Below are 18578 nucleotides of genomic sequence, written 5' to 3' on the forward strand. Positions count from 1 at the left end.
CGTGTCTGAAGTCTAGGCATCGGACCGGCCCATGGGATTTGCAGGGGGTAAAATGAGGAGAGGATCAATATAGCCGTCGCCAAAAAAACCATTCAATCTCCGAGCCGTGCAGAAATTGGCAGCATCCACCCAAGGCTTTCGAGGTGTTGAAGATGTTGTTGGGGGCCGAGCAGCCGCCGATCCTGACCCATATTTTCAGGGCTCGACCGGAGATGATTCGTGGAATGGGCCGTGAGAAGACTATATGGTCCACTAGAGGTCTCTCGGTGGTCGGTTCTTACATGCATGCAGCAGAGGCCGTATTGAAGCTCTTGGCATGTACGGAGGGTAGCCATTTCTGATCGGTTCTATATACGATTATTTGTGATTGGGGGGACTCGCAGTAGTATGGTTCTGTAAATAGAAACAATGTGTAGAATTATAGACGCGCGGCGGGATATATTGGATATAGCCGCCGTCTCCAACGACTGACTATATAAACCGCAGATCCAACCAGTATGATCTCCTGTTAACCTTCTTGTTCAACCAGCAGCAGCATCATCTGGATCACACATCACTCTTAAACAGTCCCTCGCTTCATCTCCATAAACTAGCTATCATCATGGCCTCCTTTTTGCTCATGCTCGCCGCGGCCGCGTCCATCGTCAAGGGCTGCGAGATCCCGACCGAGGAGCTCCCCAACACCATCACTGAGGAGTTCGCCATCCAGGTCCAGAACCCTGCTTTCCCCGAGATCCACAACCGTCTCTACAACATCTGGTCGTCTGGTGGCGGCGACCAGCACCCGTTCCTTTCGCCCGCTGGCAACTCCACCGATGAGCTGACTCTTGTCGACGGCGTCATCACCATGGCCACCGTCGTCCCGACCATCCGTGCCGTCATCAACGGCGAGGTTAGTTCTGCACTGGACAGGCGACAGAAAGGTAGATTTGTGAGCTTTGACAAAGACAACTAACGATAACATAGTACACCGAGACCGACAACACCACCAAGCTGTTCATGACGGAGCGCGGAGACCCCCGTGCCATCTTCCACCCCATCTACAGCTGCAACCCCGACACGGATGAGCTGCAGACCGAGCTCGCGTTCGTGGCCCGAGCCCTCGAGGGTGAGGCACCTGGCGGCCACATCTGCGTGCGCTCCGCCTCGGGCGAGAGGCATGAGTTCCGCTGGTCACCGGCTGGAAACCCCGGTATGTGTTTTCCCCACTACCGCTCTTAGAAGTTGCCTCGGAGGACGCGATTTGTTCGTATTGTGAGCGACTTGGAGTGCAAGCATTTACTGACATAACACTCCCAACTGCAGCCGAGGACCCTGAGCGCCCCTGCATGCCCGTGAACCTGGTTGTCTACCGCTCTTAAGGGCTTAATGACCTAAGTCGATTGGTGGGTCAAGTATATACTGCCGAGAAAGGAGGGGAAGGCTAGATGCCATAAGTTTGTCAGATGCGCTGCAAACTTTTTAGGAGTTTTGTAGATAAATAAGATGGATATAGCAATAGGCGTATGTCTTCTTGAATAGCAGGGTACCTGTGCTCCATACACTGCCAAAACCTCAGTGCCAATATCAAGTATTGACTCTCGTGTGCTCCCCTGCGTGACAGTTGTGTGTATGTTGGAGACACTTCCTAGGCATCGATGGATCTTTGACTTTTAAGAATCAGTCTCCCTGTAAATTCAAAAGGATCCGATATGAAATGACACGAAGAATCACCAGCCGACCTATTTTGTGAGAAGGCCGCCATAACTAAGTTGTTTTCAGTCCTAGGTAATAAGTACCGCATTCAGAATAGACATGTGTTCAGTGACTCACCAGCATAAGGACATGACGGATATTTACTGTTTCAAGAGCTGGTATAAGTTGAAACACCAATAAAAAGACGTTTGCTACGAACAGAGGCAAAAAAGCTATTGGTTGCCAATGCGATATTAGGCCAGCGGATGTATTGTTGACTATCATAAAAAGACAACAAGGCCAGAATGCATAGATATAATCGCCAGCTCAGACTCGAGCTGAGGCATGAGTATTAATCTTACTGCCAGCTCATTGTATTTTACCCTCCACATCAAGTACGAGCCCGCCCGAATAGAAAAGAAAGCGGTGTTCATCAATATAAGCTAAGAGAACGGCTAACATAGCAGAGAAAAAGTCCGTACAATTTGATTTGGAAACATCAAACAGCAAAATGTGCCATGCATTGTGGGTTGTTATCATGCTTTTGGTATGGGGCTTCTCCGACGATGACTTGGACGAGTTTAACCTGGTGGGGGAAAGCATCTGCTTCAAGGCATTACTGTTGTACATGCCAGGAATACCAAATATCAAGGGATAATTATTTCTATACTTTGATGACTATTTAACGCCCAATGCTCGCTAGTCTATAAACTCAGTTGGTATTCTCCCAAGCAACAAGATTTTTTTAAAAAAAAAGAAAAGAAAAAAAAAAACGACTTTGCATTCTCAACATACAAGCGAGCTCCTCACAGCCAGACTGAACATTCTCAGACCCTGACAGTTCACTGCAGCATCTGCTGCATGGCATTGACACGATAGCTCTCGCTCCTCTCCAGAAGCTCTCTGTGCGAGCCCCTCTCCACGACCCTACCTCCCTCAACCACAAGTATAACATCAGCCTTTTGGACAGTGTGCAGGCGATGCGTGATGGCGACGACGGTGATGCCCCTCGCGACCCTCTCCAGCCCCTCCTGCAGCGCGGCCTCGCTCTCCGCGTCCAGCGCCGACGTGCTCTCGTCGAGCAGCAGCAGCCTGGGCCGGCGGACGAGGGCGCGCGCAATGGCCAGCCTCTGGCGCTGGCCGCCGCTGAGCCGGCTGCCGTTGGGCCCGCACTCGGTGTCGTAGCCGTCGGGCAGGGTGTCGACGATGGTGTCGTGCAGGTTGGCGAGGCGGCACGCCTCCTCGATCTCGGCGTCGGTCGCCTCCTGGCCCGGCCGCGCGCCCAGCCCGACGTTGAAGCGCACCGTGCCGTCGAACAGCGCGTTGTCCTGCGGCACGACGGCCACGTCGTCGCGGAACGCGTGCCGGCCCGCCGCGCTGCTCAGGTCGACGCCGTCGATAGCGATGGCGCCCGAGCTCGGCAAGTACAGCCGCTGCATCAGCGCTAGTATGGTGGATTTGCCCGCGCCAGACGGGCCGACCAGGCCGACGAATTGGCCGGGGTTGATGGTGAAGTTGCACCCGTTGAGGATGGGTACGTTTTGTCGGGTGGGGTAGGCGAAGGATACGTCGCGGAAGGTGATGGCGACGCCGCGGTTCTCGCCCTCGGATAATAGCATCGTCGCCGGCGATGGGGACTTGGGCTCGGCGGACGCCTCGACGTCTTTCTGTTTCTGCTTCTCGCCGGCGCTGCTGCCCTTCTTGGGGAGGGCCAGGTCACGATTGGGATTCAGGTCGATCAGACCGAGGATCCTTGAGGCGGAAGCCTTGGCGCGTGAAATCTCAGGGGCGAGAGCAAACGTGTGACCCCAAAGGTTCGCGCTCACCAAGAGGGCGATGTTGACTGTGAAGAACTGGCTCTGGGTGTACTCTCCCCTCATGATGAGCTGAGATCCCCACCAGTAAACCAGGCCATTGACAAAGTAGCCGGTGCTGTTGGCAACCGAAAGCCAGATGTTCGTGTGCAAACTAGCCTTGAGGATGTCTCTCTGAGGGCCTTTGAGCATGCGACGATAAGTCCCAATCAGCTCCTTCTCCAGAGACAAACTAGCAACCGTCTTCATCGAGTTGACTGCCTCGACCGTGATTCCAATGGCGCTGGCGTAGGCCTTTTCATGCTTCTCGTCGAAGCGGGCGAATGCATGATACTGCATGACGCCCGCACCTAGGAGAATCGGAACAACCGCCAGACAGACCAGGGCGATCTTCCAAGCTAGGATATGGGAAAGAATTACGGCAAACAAAAAGTTCACCAGGATCGACAGCAGAGTGCCCACGATGGAGCCACTGAATCCCTGAAGGGCGGCGCCGTCTTTGGTGATGATGGAGAGCAGAGAGGCGGGCGTGCGTCCCTCGGACTGGTGCCACTCCACAGTCTGACCCATCAATGCCCGCAGGGACAACACTTTGGTCTTGTAAAGAATGTTCTCGGAGACGACACCGAATCCAAGCCAGCTGCCCACATTGGCGACCAGTTCGACAAAGGCAAGCATGAAAATCAGCCCACCGAAAAGTTGACCAAACCTCAAAACACCGTCAGGGGTAGTGGTACAGGGATTAAGAAGAGCAAGAGTGTTTCCGACGAGAAGACCCGATGCGCTGAATGCGCAACCGACGATGGCGGCACCAATGATACCCATGATTAGCCACCATATGCTTGGTCGAACAAGCCAGCCGAGCCCCTTGACGACCTCTGATGCAGGCTTATCGGAGTCCTTGTCCGCAGGAGCCTCATTCTTCTCGTTGTCTGAGTCTGCGGGGATCGGTGACTTCTCGGCTTGCTCACTAGAGCGCTCAGACTGAATTGGATGATCTTGCTCTTTTACCGACACAAACGCATCAGCACCTTTTGCGTCAATGAATGTGCTGCCTGAAGACAAGACGCTGTCGTGGTCATCACCCGAGCCGATGCCCTGGAGATTTACCATGGCAGCAAATGCACCACCAGAGGTGACTAGATCCGTGTATGCGCCCTGTTCCACTACCCTACCATCTCGCATGACCACAATGTTGTCCGCATTTCGAATGGTGGAGAGCCTGTGGGCAATCGAAATGACAGTCCGGCCACCAGCAGCAGCCACGCGGTCGATGGCGACCTGGATTCGTCTCTCACTAGCCGAATCCAAAGCCGCCGTTGCCTCATCCAAGACCAAGACCCTTGGATCACGGACGAGTGCTCGTGCCAATGCGATCCGCTGGCGCTGCCCACCACTGACAAGCTTGCCGCCCACGCCGACCTGGGTGCTGTAGCCGTTGTCGAAGCTGTCGATGAAGGTAGCGTCCGCAAGCTGTGCCGCTGCATATACGAGCTCCACAAGCTCGGCCAGGTCGGGGTCCTGGCCGCGCGCGACCTCAAGGACGTCTTTGTCCCCGTTGGCGACGAGGTTGGCAAGGATGGGGCTGTTCAGGATGGGTTTGAACTTTTCGTGGGCGGGAGCGGGAGAGTTGACGAGGCCCAGAGCAATGTTCTCGAGCACGGATCGATCGAATAGGGGCGCTTCCTGTTGTACCAGACTGATGAAGCTGCGAAGGTTGCTGACGTTGAGTTGACGGATATCGACGCCGTCGAATGTGATGGTCCCACTTAGGGGGTCGTACAGGCGAGAGACGAGCGCCGCCACTGTGGACTTGCCGCTGCCAGAGAGACCAACGAGCGCGGTGTGTTTCCCAGCAGGGAAATAAAGGTTGACATCACTCAGAGCGAGCTGCTCCGGTCTTGAGGGGTATGAGAAGGATACTCCTTGGAGTTCTATGGCACCCGGCGTGTCGTGTGGTAGTCGATCGCCAGAGTCATCGGTGCCGTCGATGGAGCTGGGCTGATCCATGTCTGCCTTGAGCCGCAGGTAGGCAGATGAGGCACCGCTAAAGATTGGAAGCATTGGAGTAACACCGCCAAAAACGATGCAAGCTGGAATGCTTGGTAAGCATATACTCCCTGATAATGGCCATTGGGGGGTGGGGGGGTCAGAACATACCATCGACAACCAAGAATACAACCGTAAAGACCTTTCCGACGGTGGCATCACCCCCATGAATTTGTGAATCGGCAATCATACGACTGCCCTGCCAGTAAGCAAGCGAGTTGGCGCAGTAGCTGATGAAGTAGATTGAGCCCGCTTGAAGTGAAGCCACAAAGGCCTTCTTGATTCCGGCGGTTCTCGAGGAAGCCATGTGTGATGCGAACTTGGCCTCGAGTCTCGGGCCGGCCCCGAACGCTTGCACAACAGCCACGTTGTTGAGTGCCTCGGAAGCAATCGACGCAGCAGAGGCCGAAGCCTCCATCACACGGCCGGAGAACTTGACCAAGGGGCCGCCCGTGAGCCAAGACATGGCGACAAAGGCGGGAAAGATGCACGTCATGATCCCCGCCAGGACCGGCAAACGTACAAACGCAACAATAAAAGAGGTGCAGAAGAAGGAGATTTGGCCGATGACGGTGCCGACCTTTTCCGAAGTGCCGGCCTGGACGGCGGCGCAATCGGCGCTCAATCTCGACGAGACTTCTCCTGCGCTCCTGTTGTCAAAGAAGGCTGGCTCGTGCGCCAAGACGGACCGGAAATAGGCATCGCGGAGGCGGTGCGTCAGTCGCTCGCTCTGAAGCCGCCAGCACACGGCATAGATGTAAATGAGACAGAATTGTGCCGCCGCGATGATGACGAGCAGCTTGACGGACGAGTTGACACTGGACTCGATGGCGTACGGATCGCTGCTATCACTGCTTGTGCAGCTGGCGCTGTTCAGATCATCCATCAAGTTACCGAGAACGATACCGATGAGCGGCGTTGGCGTTCCGGCCCCGATTGCGGAGATGGTGCCTACCAGGACGAGTATGATGTCGACCCATGCTGGCTTTGTGCGGAAGAGAAGATTGAGATAGGTGAAGATTTGTGACGAGCTCTATACATTGTACATTAGTTACCCATGGATGCTTGGTGAGGCACGGGTGTGGGAAGCTGTTACAGCTTTGACCTACCGAAGGCTGTTTGTTATCTTTTTGCTTCTTGGCATCGGTCGACTGATGGGTAGTATCTACCGCAATCGTCTCGTCGACAACAACAGTAGCAGTAGCAGCAGCAGCAGCAGCAGCATCGCTGTGACGAGGTTCCCTATCAGCTGACATTGTGACGACAGACAAAACAGACGACAAACCGTGAGGGAACAAACGTCTACAGAAACGCAGGAGAAGCGTCGTCTCTCATCTCTTTCTGAGGTGTTTGACAAAAGGCCGTCTTGGATCAAAAAAGGAAACCCCGGCGACGACCTTCGCGTAGGTATGTAATGGCATGCTCGGATGCAGACGCCAAGGGCCCACCGATGCATGCGACTGGGGACAATTTCAGTGCCGGCCCACAAGTCGATCCACGCATAGAATAGTAGCATTTTCTTCTGGGGGTGGGCTATACTTTTTGTTTTTTGCTGTTCATTTTGCGGAGTATTACGCGTTCTCGAATGCATCTAGAACTCTGTATTGACTCGACCATATCCATTCAGAAATACCCGATTCGGGGAATTCGTGATTGTAAGTTAAGTTTCTCAGGGGAGTTATTTACCACCATGTAATTCGGTTGTATGACTGTGCACTTGAGTATTTCATCCAAGCGACTGCCAGTCTATGGCGAGCGATTTTCCAAATTGGCCGAGACGCCGAGTCTCTTTTTCTGGTTCAAGAAGGTGGGAGGGTGGATTGTCACTTGGTAAGGAGGGGCTTGGGAGGGGGTAAACGAACAGGGCTTGCAAGGGTGTATGTACTATGTAAATGGGGCGATGTCGGTCTTTTTTGATCTGATAAAAATTTTTGCTCTCTGGGATCCACCCCGAGCGCGGATCTGATAACTTTGATGGAGCGTTCGTTGGGTCTAAACTGGGGTTGTTTTCGCAGGGTTTTGCCACCAATTGAAGCTGGTTCAGTGCACGTGATTCGACAACTCAACCAACCACAAGCGGCGACGTGATTTGATTGCATGCCTGGACCCAAACTTCGGTGACTGGCGTTCGTTGCTCTTAAGTGCCTCATCTTAATGTCAACCTCGATGACTCGGCTAGAACGAGCAAGCAAGTCGCGAGAAACTACCTACGGATAAAGAGCCCTCAATTTAGTATGCTTTCATCTATCGCTTCAGCGGCGGAATTATACTTTTTTTTGGATATTTACTCATTTCAGCTCCCTAGCTGAGCTACTACCATTTCGTAAAAAAAAAAGTCTGTTTTATTCATGAAACAATCATCCTCCATACACTAACTGTAGGAAGGATGGAAAATTGCCGACATTGCATCAAAAGCAGCAGTTGGAGCCGCCGATTGGGGGACCACCACGACGACTTGGCAGTCACAGGCTTCTACCGAAAGCTGGCTAAAAATCCACACCTCATGGCTGCCAAAAACGGAGCTAAATCCGGCACTCGGTCTGTCAAGGAGAATTGAAATTTTCTTCCGATTCTACCCAGTGGTCCCTTTCCCAGTTGCCCTGAATACCACGCATGTTAATGGTAGTGTCGGATGGGAACAGGCCACAAAAAGTCCCCACCCCCCTCCGGCTTGTGCATGAAAATGATGTCGTTTATTTGCCTCCCATACCCAGAGCTTTTCTGGTTCGCGTACGACGCTATCGTTCAACGTCCACCAAAAGGACGAGGACAACACATACCAAACTGACATGCACCGCGCTATCTAGAACTATAACCCCCCCGGAGCTCTTCATACCGGTCTTGTGGAAGTTACCGGTCACCAGGTTGATGATCTGCGTATCTTTGCACTTTTGCAGTCTCCTTGTGTCGCCGCCCACTTACCGATACTGGTATTTCTTTCGTCATACGACGATTTACCATCACTATCCACATCTTACCCACCTGAAGGGCATGAATGAACGGGTCAAGCGATCTCATGCAAGCTTATTAGAATAGTAGAATCATCGCACTTTAATGTTCAATGTCCACTCAAGGTTACCAAAATAACACAAGTACATCAGAAACCCCTTTTCTTCCCTCTATAATCCTGGCATGATCTAATCTTCAACACATTTGCTCTGCTCATTAAGGAGTGCCTGAACTGCATCGTACAAGTCGGATATTTTGAACCCTCCTGGATCATGGCGTCGCCGGTCTCGGTCTCGGTGACAGGTGCCATCACCTCTGCACTCCACTCGACCCATATGATACAGGATTGGTAGCGATGGATACCTTACTTGCAACCTTCCGGTCCTGGCCGAGTAACCGTAGGGGTAAGTGCCCACCCCTATCCTCCGCTAGCGTCTGTCTGCTCAGGCCAAAGCCGAGGATCATCTTGTTTTGGCGGTTCGTAGTTTGAGTAGCCTTCAAGACGGCACTTTCCAGGGCACCCTTTCCTTTCACGCCTATACGAGGGATATATATGTGCCGTTCCCCGGCAAATTTTGATAATCTTATCTGATCTGCTCTGAAGTGTTCATTCTCCCCGCCGTCCTTGTCTTGGTCTTTCTCTCTTTCACCCTCCAACCAATTTTGCCATTCCATGTACAACTGCATCATTGCTGCATCACCATCATAATCTATAAGGGCTCCCCCACGAAAGCTTTCCTAACACTATACATCTAAGGAATATTGACCCGGTTTTCTGCATACATATTATACCTAAATGCTGCAACTCACACCCCAGGACCCGGAAACGCTCCGGAATGGACGTTTAGACTCTGCATCTCGCGGATTCCAGACACACGGATCAAGCAGCAACGGTCCCACCAGCCCATCAGTGACATCAACAACTCTGTACACAAGGACGCGCGATGGGTTCCTCACTTATTGTAACCCGGCAGACATACCCCTCAGTGCCGCGTTGCTGGCATGGCGGCTCCTCGTGGCCCGCTCTGGTGAGGAAGACGGCATAGAGGCCCTGAGATTTGGTCGCTACGTCGATGATTGGACGTACCATCGATACTCTCAGACGACGCAGCCCGACGGGGACCAAGTCCAGACGTTCACGGCTCAAGTTGCCAAATTTATGGTTACACCCAGTGCAACCATTGAGGAGGCCCACAGGGAAGCAGAACGTCTCATTGCAGACACAATTCACAGATCAGATGAAAGAGTCGGAGCCAACAGTACGGTATACTTTACCGATGCGGCGCAGTCGGATATTAAAAACGGTGTAGTTTCTCAAATTCTTGTGAGTCGCCCCTGTCCAGTTCTATCTCGGAGGTAGATGCAGTCTTGGCTTGAGTTATGCCTTTACACGTGCTGACTTCATTGTTCTTTTGCACTTGCAACTGCAGTATAATGTTTGTATCAAACTCAAATCGTCTCCTGGACAACTCGTCATTTCATTCGAATGGACAAACTCGGAAATCACACGCTTGTGGGCCGGAAGGGCACTGCAGACCTTTACAAGATACCTGACAGCCATACTCTCACAAGTCATCATGTCCAAACCAGGGACGCGTATTGATGGACAATCTGATTCGGCTCGTCTAGTCTGGGACCTCATTGGTCCTTCCAATGAAGATCTCAATCAGATATGGTTCTGGAATGCCTCCATGCCACCGACTGTTGATCGATGCATACACGACCTCATCTCAGAACGAAGCATCATCACCCCAGATAAAGTTGCAGTACAAGCCTGGGATGGCGACTTTACATATCATGAGATCGAGTCCCTAAGCAACACGATAGCCCGCCAGCTTCGCACGCAGGCCGGTGTGCGCGTCGGGGATATTGTCATGCTCGTCTTCGAAAAGTCCCGCTGGACAACCCCGGCACTGCTTGGAGTACTCAAGTCCGGAGCCGCGTTCGTCTTGACGGACCCCGCGCAGCCAGAGGCAAGACTCAAGACCATTGCATCCCAGACGCGTGCCAAGGCAGTTGTCTGCTCCAAGCTTCAGGCCGACTTGGCCTCCCGCATTGCTCAAGACGCCAACGCCGAGGACAAGTCTGGCCAACAAAAGCCGGCCGTCGTTCTCGTCACGTCCGACGACACAACGCTAGAGCATGCCGGCTGGGGGGTTGGTGCCTCGATGGGCTTCCTCCCGGTAGTACCACCCAACAGCCCAATGTACGTCATCTTTACCTCGGGCAGCACAGGTGTTCCCAAGGGAGTCATTTGCAGCCACGCCAACTTTGTGTCTGGTGCCATCCCAAGAGCAGAGGCGGTTGGCTACTGCGAGACCAGTCGCGTCTTCGAGTTTGCCAGCTATGCATTTGACGTCAGCATCGACTGCATGCTGTGCACGTTGATGCAGGGAGGCACCGTCTGCGTCCCGAGCGAGGCCGGTCGAGTCGACAACCTCGGCGCGGCCATCATGGCGAGCGGTGCCAACATGGCCCACATGACGCCCAGTGTCGCCCGTGTTCTAGAAGATCCGGAAAAGGTCATGCGCTCGCTCGACGTACTTGGCCTGGGAGGCGAGGCGGTCAGTGCTGGCGACGCGGCGGCCTGGAGTCGGTTGACCAAGGTCGTCATCGCATACGGGCCGTCTGAGTGCACAGTTGGCTGCACCATCAACCACGAGGTGTCTGCCGAGAACACCACCATCGGCAAGGGCAAGGGTGGCGTCACCTGGATTGTCCATCCTGATGATCACAACAGGCTCATGCCGGTAGGGTCCGTCGGCGAGCTGCTGATCGAGGGCCCAGTTGTCGGCCTCGGCTATCTTGGCCAGCCGGAGAAGACTGCCGAGGTCTTTATCAAGGATCCCATCTGGCTGCCCAAAGGCCACTTCGGGTCCAAAGGTCGCACTGGTGTGCTCTACAAAACCGGCGACCTCGTAAAGTATGACGCCAACGGCTACATTGTGTTCGTCGGGAGGAAGGACCAGCAGGTCAAGCTGCGCGGGCAGCGAATCGAGCTGTCCGAGATTGAATACCACCTCCGCAAGAACCTCCCACCTTGCGTCAAGATCGCCGCCGAAGTTGTCCGTCCGAACGGCGCGGAGCCGACGCTGGTCGTTTTCGTGGACGAGCAGCCGATTGTTAACGGAATCAAGACCAAGAAGATCAAGAACGACAAGGTCGGCATGGGAGAGATCGTCAAGCTCAGCCCCGAGCTTGCCGTCATCATGGCCAACATGGACAACCTGCTCGGCGAGGAGCTCCCGCGCTACATGGTCCCCGCTGCGTACATTCCGCTCCAGCAAATGCCGGTGCTGGCTTCGGCAAAGATTGACAGGAAAAAGCTCAAGGCGCTGGGCAACTCGATGACGCGTGAGCAGATTGCAAAGTTGAGACTGCTGTCGCCCAAGCCCTCGAGGCCGTTGAATGATCTGGAGCGGACTCTTCGGTCGCTTTGGGCGAGGATACTCAACACAGATGTCGAGATTGGTCTGCAAGACAGCTTCTTTGGGATTGGTGGAGATTCTTTGAGAGCAATGAAGCTCGTCTCTGCTGCAAGAGTCGATGGCATCGCTCTCACTGTGGCTCAAGTCTTCAACAACCACACGCTTATGGATATGGCTGCCGTTGCTGTTGTCGACAGTAACCTGGAGAGCTCCAAGCCTCAAGATATTGCCCCGTTCTCTTTGATCGAAAAGACGTGGACTACTGAAGAGGCAAGACAAGCCGCGAGTAAATATTGCGACATTAAAGAGTCAGAGGTCGAGGATGTTTACCCCTGCACTCCTTTACAGGAAGGTCTCATGGCTCTCTCGGCCAAGTTCCCAGACTCATACGTTGCTCAGCGTGTTCTGCAACTAGCAGATATGATAGAAGCACAAAGACTTCAAGATGCGTTTGAGACGGCTGCTAGGGATTCTGCCATCCTCAGAACACGAATCATCCAGGTTCCTGGTCACGGCCTCCAGCAGGTTGTTGTTCAGAAGCCGATCGAGTGGCGGTCGGGCGTGACAGTCGAGGCATATTTAGAGGCAGACAGGGAAGATTCCATGGACCTGGGCAAGCCTCTTGTGCGCTACGGTCTGGTTCAAAGCGCGGACAAGGTCGACTTTGTATTAACCATGCACCACGCGCTGTATGATGGCTGGGCAATGCCTCTTGTCATTGACCGGGTCAACAGAGCTTATGACGGGCTGTCGACCGAGAGGCCTGCCGAGTTTAAGCATTTCATCCGATTCCTCACCGAGGTCGATCAGAGTGCATGTGAGGCTTATTGGCGCCAGCAGTTGGAGGGAGCCACAGCGGTTCAGTTCCCAGCCCTGCCGCATGAGGGTTACATCACCCAAGCCGACTCTCTATTGGAGATATCTATCCCTGCGCCACCAAGAAGCAGCGCCTCGGCGACCACAACAGCAACAATTGTCCGCGGTGCTTGGGCTCTCGTCGCATCAATGTACGCTGGCCACAACGACATCGTCTTTGGCGAGACGCTGACTGGCCGCAACGCCCCTGTCGCCGGTGCCGATCTTATCGAGGGTCCCATGATAACAACCGTTCCGATCCGCGTTGCCGTCGACAAGCAAACCCGCGTCGCCGACTTCCTCGCACTCATTCAAGATCAAACCGTCAGTCAAATCCCTTTTGAACACACCGGCCTCCAGCATATCCGCCGCGTCAGCCCCGACGCCATGGAGGCGTGCGAGTTGCGCACCGGCTTGGTCCTGCACCCCGCAGGCGCCGAGGATGCCTTTGATCCCAAGTACCCGGCCAGCAGGCTCGTGCCGGCAAACGACGCCGAGGCGGCCAAGGAGGCGCTCAAGTTCAATACGTATGCGCTCATGCTGGTGTGCGCGTTGGCTGCTGATGGTTACCACGTCATGGCCAGTTTTGACTCCCACACGGTCGACATGTCGACAATGGAGCGGGTTTTGCAGACGCTCAAGGACGTCACGGCCCTGCTTTGCGAGGGCTTGGTCGACGAGAGCGTCAAGGTGGGGGATGTTGTGCAGTCCGTTGTAGCGGTCAAGCCCACCGCAGAGACGCTTGCTGAGTTGGATCAGCTCGGTCGGGATGCTGTTGGGTCCGTTGATGTCGGTGCCAAGGTGGACAGGATCTGGTTGGTTGACCCTGATACAAACCAGATTCTTGTCCCGCGCGGCGCTGTGGGTGAAATTGTCGTCGACAGCCCCGATGCACTGAGCCTCCCTGCTATCGACGTCCCAACTTGGCTTAGCCAAGTACCGCCAGTCGACGGGGAAGGAGTGGTCCATTTACACGCTACTGGTCAACTTGCCAAGTTTAATCATGAGGGCAAACTGGTTCATATGGGCCGCAAGGGCGAGAGGGTACTCCTACCTCAGCCAACTAAAGAGAAGAGATTGAGCAGGGTTCAGAACGGATCTGAGCTGCTTTCGGCCAAAGAGATTCGTCTGCGCGATCTCTGGGCTCAGATCTTGTATCTTGATGCTGCAGGAATCGGTGCCGATGACAGCTTCTTCAAGCTGGGTGGCGATTCCATCGGTGCCATGAAGCTTGTCTCGGAAGCGCGGCCTGCCGGCTTCAAGATTTCAGTTGCGCAAATCTTCAAGACCAAGACGCTTGCTGCCATGGCCAAGATTGCCGAGGATATTAGCATCGCCACGACCGAGGCGCAGGGAGAAGCATCTAGCACACCTGGACGTGTCACTAGCCCCTTTTCCCTTCTCGAGGAAATTGGTGACGTCGACGCATTCGTTGACCAGCAGATCAAGCCCAAGCTTGCCAAGCCCTGGAAGGTTTCCGACGCCTACCCGACCAGACCACTGCAGACTGTTGCTGTCACTGGCAGCACGCAGGTTCCCCGCTTCTCGATGCGGTATGAAGCCATGTACTTTGACGATCACCGTGGTCTCGACTTAGCACGCTTGCAGCAGGTCTGTCAAGAGTTGGTGGAACAGAACGAGATCCTCCGTACTGTGTTCGCAACCGCGCAAAACAACGTTTGTTATGGCGTCGTCCTCGATGACATGGTTGCCGAGTTTGACCACCACGATGTGGCAGAAGGCACCGACATCCAAAAGTTCACCCATGAACTGTGCAATCAGGACATAGAAGGCAACATCCCAGAGGGTGCCGCATTTGTCAAGTGGTATCTCATCAGGTCGCAATCGACCGGCGCCAATGCACCCGGTGCCCTGGTGCTGCGCATCTCGCACGCGCAGTACGATGAGATCTGCCTCCCGCTCATCCTCCGCCAGCTGGAAGCCCTGTACACCGGCAAGACCCCCATCACCAAGACGATCCCCTTCTCGAGCTTCGTGCACCACACCCTCCGCACGGCGAACCCGACCAGCGTCAAGTACTGGAAGGACCTGCTCGCCGGCTCGGCACCACCGACGGTTCTGCGCCCGGATCTCGGCCCCATGACCCAGGTCCCCGCATCAGGCCGCATGCACTTTGCCGTCGACCGCACCATCGACATCTCGGCGGCGGCCACCAATACTCCCGGCATCACCGTCGCCACGATCCCGACGGCCGCCTGGGCGCTCTGCCTGGCCCGCCGCCGCGGTCTGACGGACGTACTGTTTGGCGAGGTCGTCTCGGGCCGCGGCACGGGCTTCCCGTCCGCCGAGAAGGTCGTCGGCCCCTGCTGGCAGTACATTCCGTTCCGGGCCGAGCTTGCGCCCGGCGTCACGACCGGCACGGACCTGCTCGAGGCGGTGCAGGAGCAGCACGCCGCGTCGTCGGCGCACGAGGGCATGGCGCTGTCCGAGATCGCCAAGCTCTGCTGCCCGGCCTGGGAGCAAACCGGGGAAAAGGTCGACTGGTTCGACACGGTGGTGCACCAGGACGTCGAGCACGTCGAGGACCTGGGGTTCAGCGGCCTCGGCGCGACCATGGAGACCATATACCCCCACCAGGAGCCGCTCAGGGAGTGGAAGTGCCAGGCGTTTGTGGCCGACGGTGGCAGGAAGCTGACCATGGAGATTGTGACTTTTGAGGCGTGGAAGGAGCAGGCCGTAGAGGTGTTGGCTGAGGTTGCGGCTTGCGTGGAGGAGTTGGTTGGGCGACCTGGTGAGGTTTTGAAGCTGTGAGGGGAGGGGGTTTTCTTTTGTGTATAACTCTTGTCTTTTTTCTTTTTTTGTCTGTTTGTTGTTTTGCATATACCTGCTGATACAGCTCACATTTCCTTTGTCATGACCTCTTTGCATTATTTGTACCGAGACATTTAAATACCATTTCTTTGATACTATCTTTAGTCACGAATCATGTCTTTTAGCTTCCATAGTCCATTTTATCTAAATTAAGTAATACGTAGGTATTTTCATGAACATTGGCTGTGACGAATGTCTAAAAACGTGCTCCCACAAAAACACCAGCCCCTCCAATCAATGAGCAATGCTGATGACAATTGTCTTCACAAGTTTTGAACCTACCCCTTCTCAAAGTAAAAAGCACTTCTAGTACACATATACAAATTCATCGTTCTGCCTGTCGGTAAGGTCCATAAAGGCATTCTCACCGAGCCTGACGCCGCCCTCGCCCACCTCCTCTTGTTCGGTCTCGGCGGCGTGCGAGTAGCTGTGCTCCATGGACAGATCCTTGATCTTTCTCGGCTTGCCGTTGGTGACCCTCTTCTTCTCCTGCAGCTTGTTGAGGAAAACGAGGTTGGCAGCCTGGAGACCGATGACGGCGACGAGGGCGCAAGTGATGCCCATGACCTTTGTCAGGCCGGAGTGGTAGTAGGGGGCGTCGGCCGAGTTGAACAGCAAGGGGCCGATGATGTTGCCGGCGGAGCTGCCGGCGTTGTACAGCGACATGATGACCGACTTCTTGGTGGTGCCGCCCGTGTTGGATATCATCCACGACACGATCAGCGGGTTGCCGCCGTACACGAAGGCGAGGAAGTAGTAGGCCGTCAGCAGCGGCGCGACCGTTTTGCGGTCCAGCACGTACAGCATGATGGACCCGGCCAGCACGGGAAGCATGATTATGGCCAGGAAGGCCGACTTTATGCGGTACCGGTGCGCGGCCCACGAGGAAGGAAGGATGACGATGAGCTGCACGAGCCCAAAGGGTATGTTGAGCAGCGACGCCCTGTACTTGTCAAAGCCGAAGCCGGCCACCACTATGGGGCCGAACGTGTTGGTCACGGCCGCCGTCGTGTTGACGCACATGGCCAGGCCGAAGAAGAGCCACGTCTTTGGCTCCAGCAGCGCCTCCCAGACGTGGGGGAGTTTGAACTCGCGGCTTCCGGTGCCGGTCTGGTTGGCGCGCAGGCGCTCGATGGCCTTGAGCTTGTCGTCCTCGTCGAGGAAGCGGGCCGAGGGGATGTCGTTGTCGAGGAGGTAGTAGCAGACCGGGGCGGAGATGACGGTCATCAGGCCGACGAAGATGTACAGGATCTGCCAGCTGTGGATGCTGCCGTCGATCTGGCCCAGGCCGTACGAGACGGCGGCGGCGAACATGGTGGAGAGGCCGTTGGTTCCGTACCAGCAGGCGACGCGCATGGGCTGCTCGGCGCGGCGGTACCACTGGCTCGTGATGATGGAGAAGAGCGGGAGGCAGCCGGCCTCGAACAGGCCCAGGAGGGCGCGCGTGACCATCAGTCCCGAGTAGTTGTGGCACAGCGCCATGAAGGTCTGGGCCGTGCCCCAGCCGAGGACGAGCGACGGCATCAGGATCCGGTGAGGGACCTTGACGATCAGCCACGACGAAAACGGTTGCCACGCGAGCTGGACGATGGCCGAGATGGACGACACCATCGAGTACTGGTCGCCGGTGAGGTTGCAGTCCTCGCGCATGCCAAAGATGGCGCCGTAGCCGAGCACGCTCTTGTCGAGAATCTGGAGGAAATAGATCCAGATTAGGATGGTCAGGATCCTCTTGTCGGTCAGTCTGCGGATTCGCTTGTTCTATTGCGCGGATGTTTGTTTTGCTTTGTTAGTATTGGATTGTCTTTTTTTTTCTTCCCCACCCCATTTCTTTCTTGACAATGTTTCGCACAAGGATTTATTGTCTGCGACTGACATCTTCATCCGTCACCACAACCTGACGATCACCAATCATCTGAGCCGCAGTATCAACGCCTCTGCTGACAGGCCGATTCTTGCTGATGGAGGCATTATTTTCTTCGTGGTGCGCGCTGGGCGCCTTGTTCACGTCGATGTGGCTCATCTTGTCGGGGGAGAAGAAGAAGAAAAAAAAAAGGAAGAGGCGATTCCACCGCTATGCCAACTACCAAAGGAAAAAAAGAAAAGGACCGAAAGAAGAGTCAGTATCGTGGTTACAACATGGTAATAAACAAGTCGAGGAGGTCGACTGGGGGTTTAAATCACCAATCGGATAATCTCCATTATTATTATTTTCAGACTGATCGCAGAGAAAAATCAGACAAGCTTACCTACCCCATATGTTTCTTGAGGGGTATACACAAAAAAAAAAAAAAAAAAAAAAAAAAAAAAAAAAACTGGTTATTACAACCGAAAATGACGGGATGGCAGATCCATTTTCCCCCACAAAGCCGGGGTTGGCGTGCGGGGGAAATTCTCAAAGAGGGATGTTTGCAGTGCCGACTGGGGACCTTGACGTGGAGAAAATAACGAGACCCAGGAAGAGTTACCGCGTGGACAATGCTGTAACATGAACGGGAATCCCCGCACTCATAAGCAGGAAGCCAGTCAAAGAAAATTCCCAACTGCAATTGAAGTGCGATGGGCTTGCGATGTCAAGACGGTAGAGTAAGTTACAGGATCAATTCACATCTCCTAGAACTAGAGTAAGTAAGCCTTTGCCCAGAGCAGGATCTGAGTAGCTTGACTTTTGGAGTAAACCAATTCTTGGAACGCGAACGCGTTAATAACTCACCAAGTTGGCTTTAGCCAAGTTTCAAAAAAAGCAACAAGCTTTTTTACTCTCCAACCCTGATAATAATAGTACAAGACAGCGCATCGAAATATAGGGACAGATAACAAATGCATGATCAAAAAAGTATCGTATCTTATCGACCAATATAAGGTTTTTTTTTATTTATGTCGAAAGATTGACAGCGCATCCAGATAGCGGCGGTCAGTTGTAGTAGTATCGTTGTTCTCCCGCAAGACCGTCCCCCATTTTGACTTTTTCTCAGAA

General features: G+C 54.3%; 5 protein-coding genes across 5 annotated transcripts; 2 read left to right on the forward strand and 3 right to left on the reverse strand.

Moving 5' to 3' along the window:
- The first annotated feature begins 492 nt into the window (after positions 1 to 492).
- On the forward strand, positions 493 to 1543 carry PgNI_04428 (uncharacterized protein). Its single transcript, XM_031124475.1, has 3 exons — positions 493 to 892; positions 967 to 1192; positions 1306 to 1543. Exons 1-3 carry the CDS (start codon positions 602 to 604, stop codon positions 1359 to 1361), a joined length of 573 nt encoding a protein of 190 aa, XP_030984312.1. The 5' UTR covers positions 493 to 601; the 3' UTR covers positions 1362 to 1543.
- A 973-nt stretch (positions 1544 to 2516) lies between these two features.
- PgNI_04429 (uncharacterized protein) lies at positions 2517 to 6793 on the reverse strand (the record flags this gene model as incomplete). Its single annotated transcript, XM_031124476.1, has 3 exons — positions 2517 to 5581; positions 5649 to 6570; positions 6647 to 6793. 3 exons carry the CDS (start codon positions 6791 to 6793, stop codon positions 2517 to 2519), a joined length of 4134 nt encoding a protein of 1377 aa, XP_030984311.1.
- A 75-nt stretch (positions 6794 to 6868) lies between these two features.
- Positions 6869 to 7533, reverse strand: PgNI_04430 (uncharacterized protein; the record flags this gene model as incomplete). Its single annotated transcript, XM_031124477.1, has 2 exons — positions 6869 to 6878; positions 7277 to 7533. Coding segments are annotated over 2 exons (267 nt in total), but the record flags the coding sequence as incomplete, so codon positions are not given.
- Positions 7534 to 9036: 1503 nt separating this feature from the next.
- PgNI_04431 (uncharacterized protein) lies at positions 9037 to 17801 on the reverse strand. The gene is made up of 3 exons (XM_031124478.1): positions 17478 to 17801; positions 9905 to 17362; positions 9037 to 9799 (listed from the first exon to the last, which is right to left on the reverse strand). Exons 1-2 carry the CDS (start codon positions 17622 to 17624, stop codon positions 15908 to 15910), a joined length of 1602 nt encoding a protein of 533 aa, XP_030985542.1. The 5' UTR covers positions 17625 to 17801; the 3' UTR covers positions 9037 to 9799; positions 9905 to 15907.
- Positions 9283 to 15541, forward strand: PgNI_04432 (uncharacterized protein; the record flags this gene model as incomplete). Its single annotated transcript, XM_031124479.1, has 2 exons — positions 9283 to 9810; positions 9917 to 15541. 2 exons carry the CDS (start codon positions 9283 to 9285, stop codon positions 15539 to 15541), a joined length of 6153 nt encoding a protein of 2050 aa, XP_030985539.1.
- Positions 17802 to 18578: the final 777 nt, after the last annotated feature.

Source organism: Pyricularia grisea (assembly GCF_004355905.1).
Source record: "Pyricularia grisea strain NI907 chromosome Unknown Pyricularia_grisea_NI907_Scaffold_2, whole genome shotgun sequence".
Lineage (NCBI taxonomy): Eukaryota > Fungi > Ascomycota > Sordariomycetes > Magnaporthales > Pyriculariaceae > Pyricularia > Pyricularia grisea.

Coding starts and splice junctions, on each gene's coding strand:
- PgNI_04428 (XM_031124475.1), top strand. CDS start 602: ATGGCCTCCTTTTTGCTCATGCTCGCCGCGGCCGCGTCCATCGTCAAG. Junction 893..966: donor GTGCCGTCATCAACGGCGAG/GTTAGTTCTGCA, acceptor ACGATAACATAG/TACACCGAGACCGACAACAC. Junction 1,193..1,305: donor GTCACCGGCTGGAAACCCCG/GTATGTGTTTTC, acceptor TCCCAACTGCAG/CCGAGGACCCTGAGCGCCCC.
- PgNI_04431 (XM_031124478.1), bottom strand. CDS start 17,624: ATGAGCCACATCGACGTGAACAAGGCGCCCAGCGCGCACCACGAAGAA. Junction 17,363..17,477: donor TTGTGGTGACGGATGAAGAT/GTCAGTCGCAGA, acceptor TCCGCGCAATAG/AACAAGCGAATCCGCAGACT.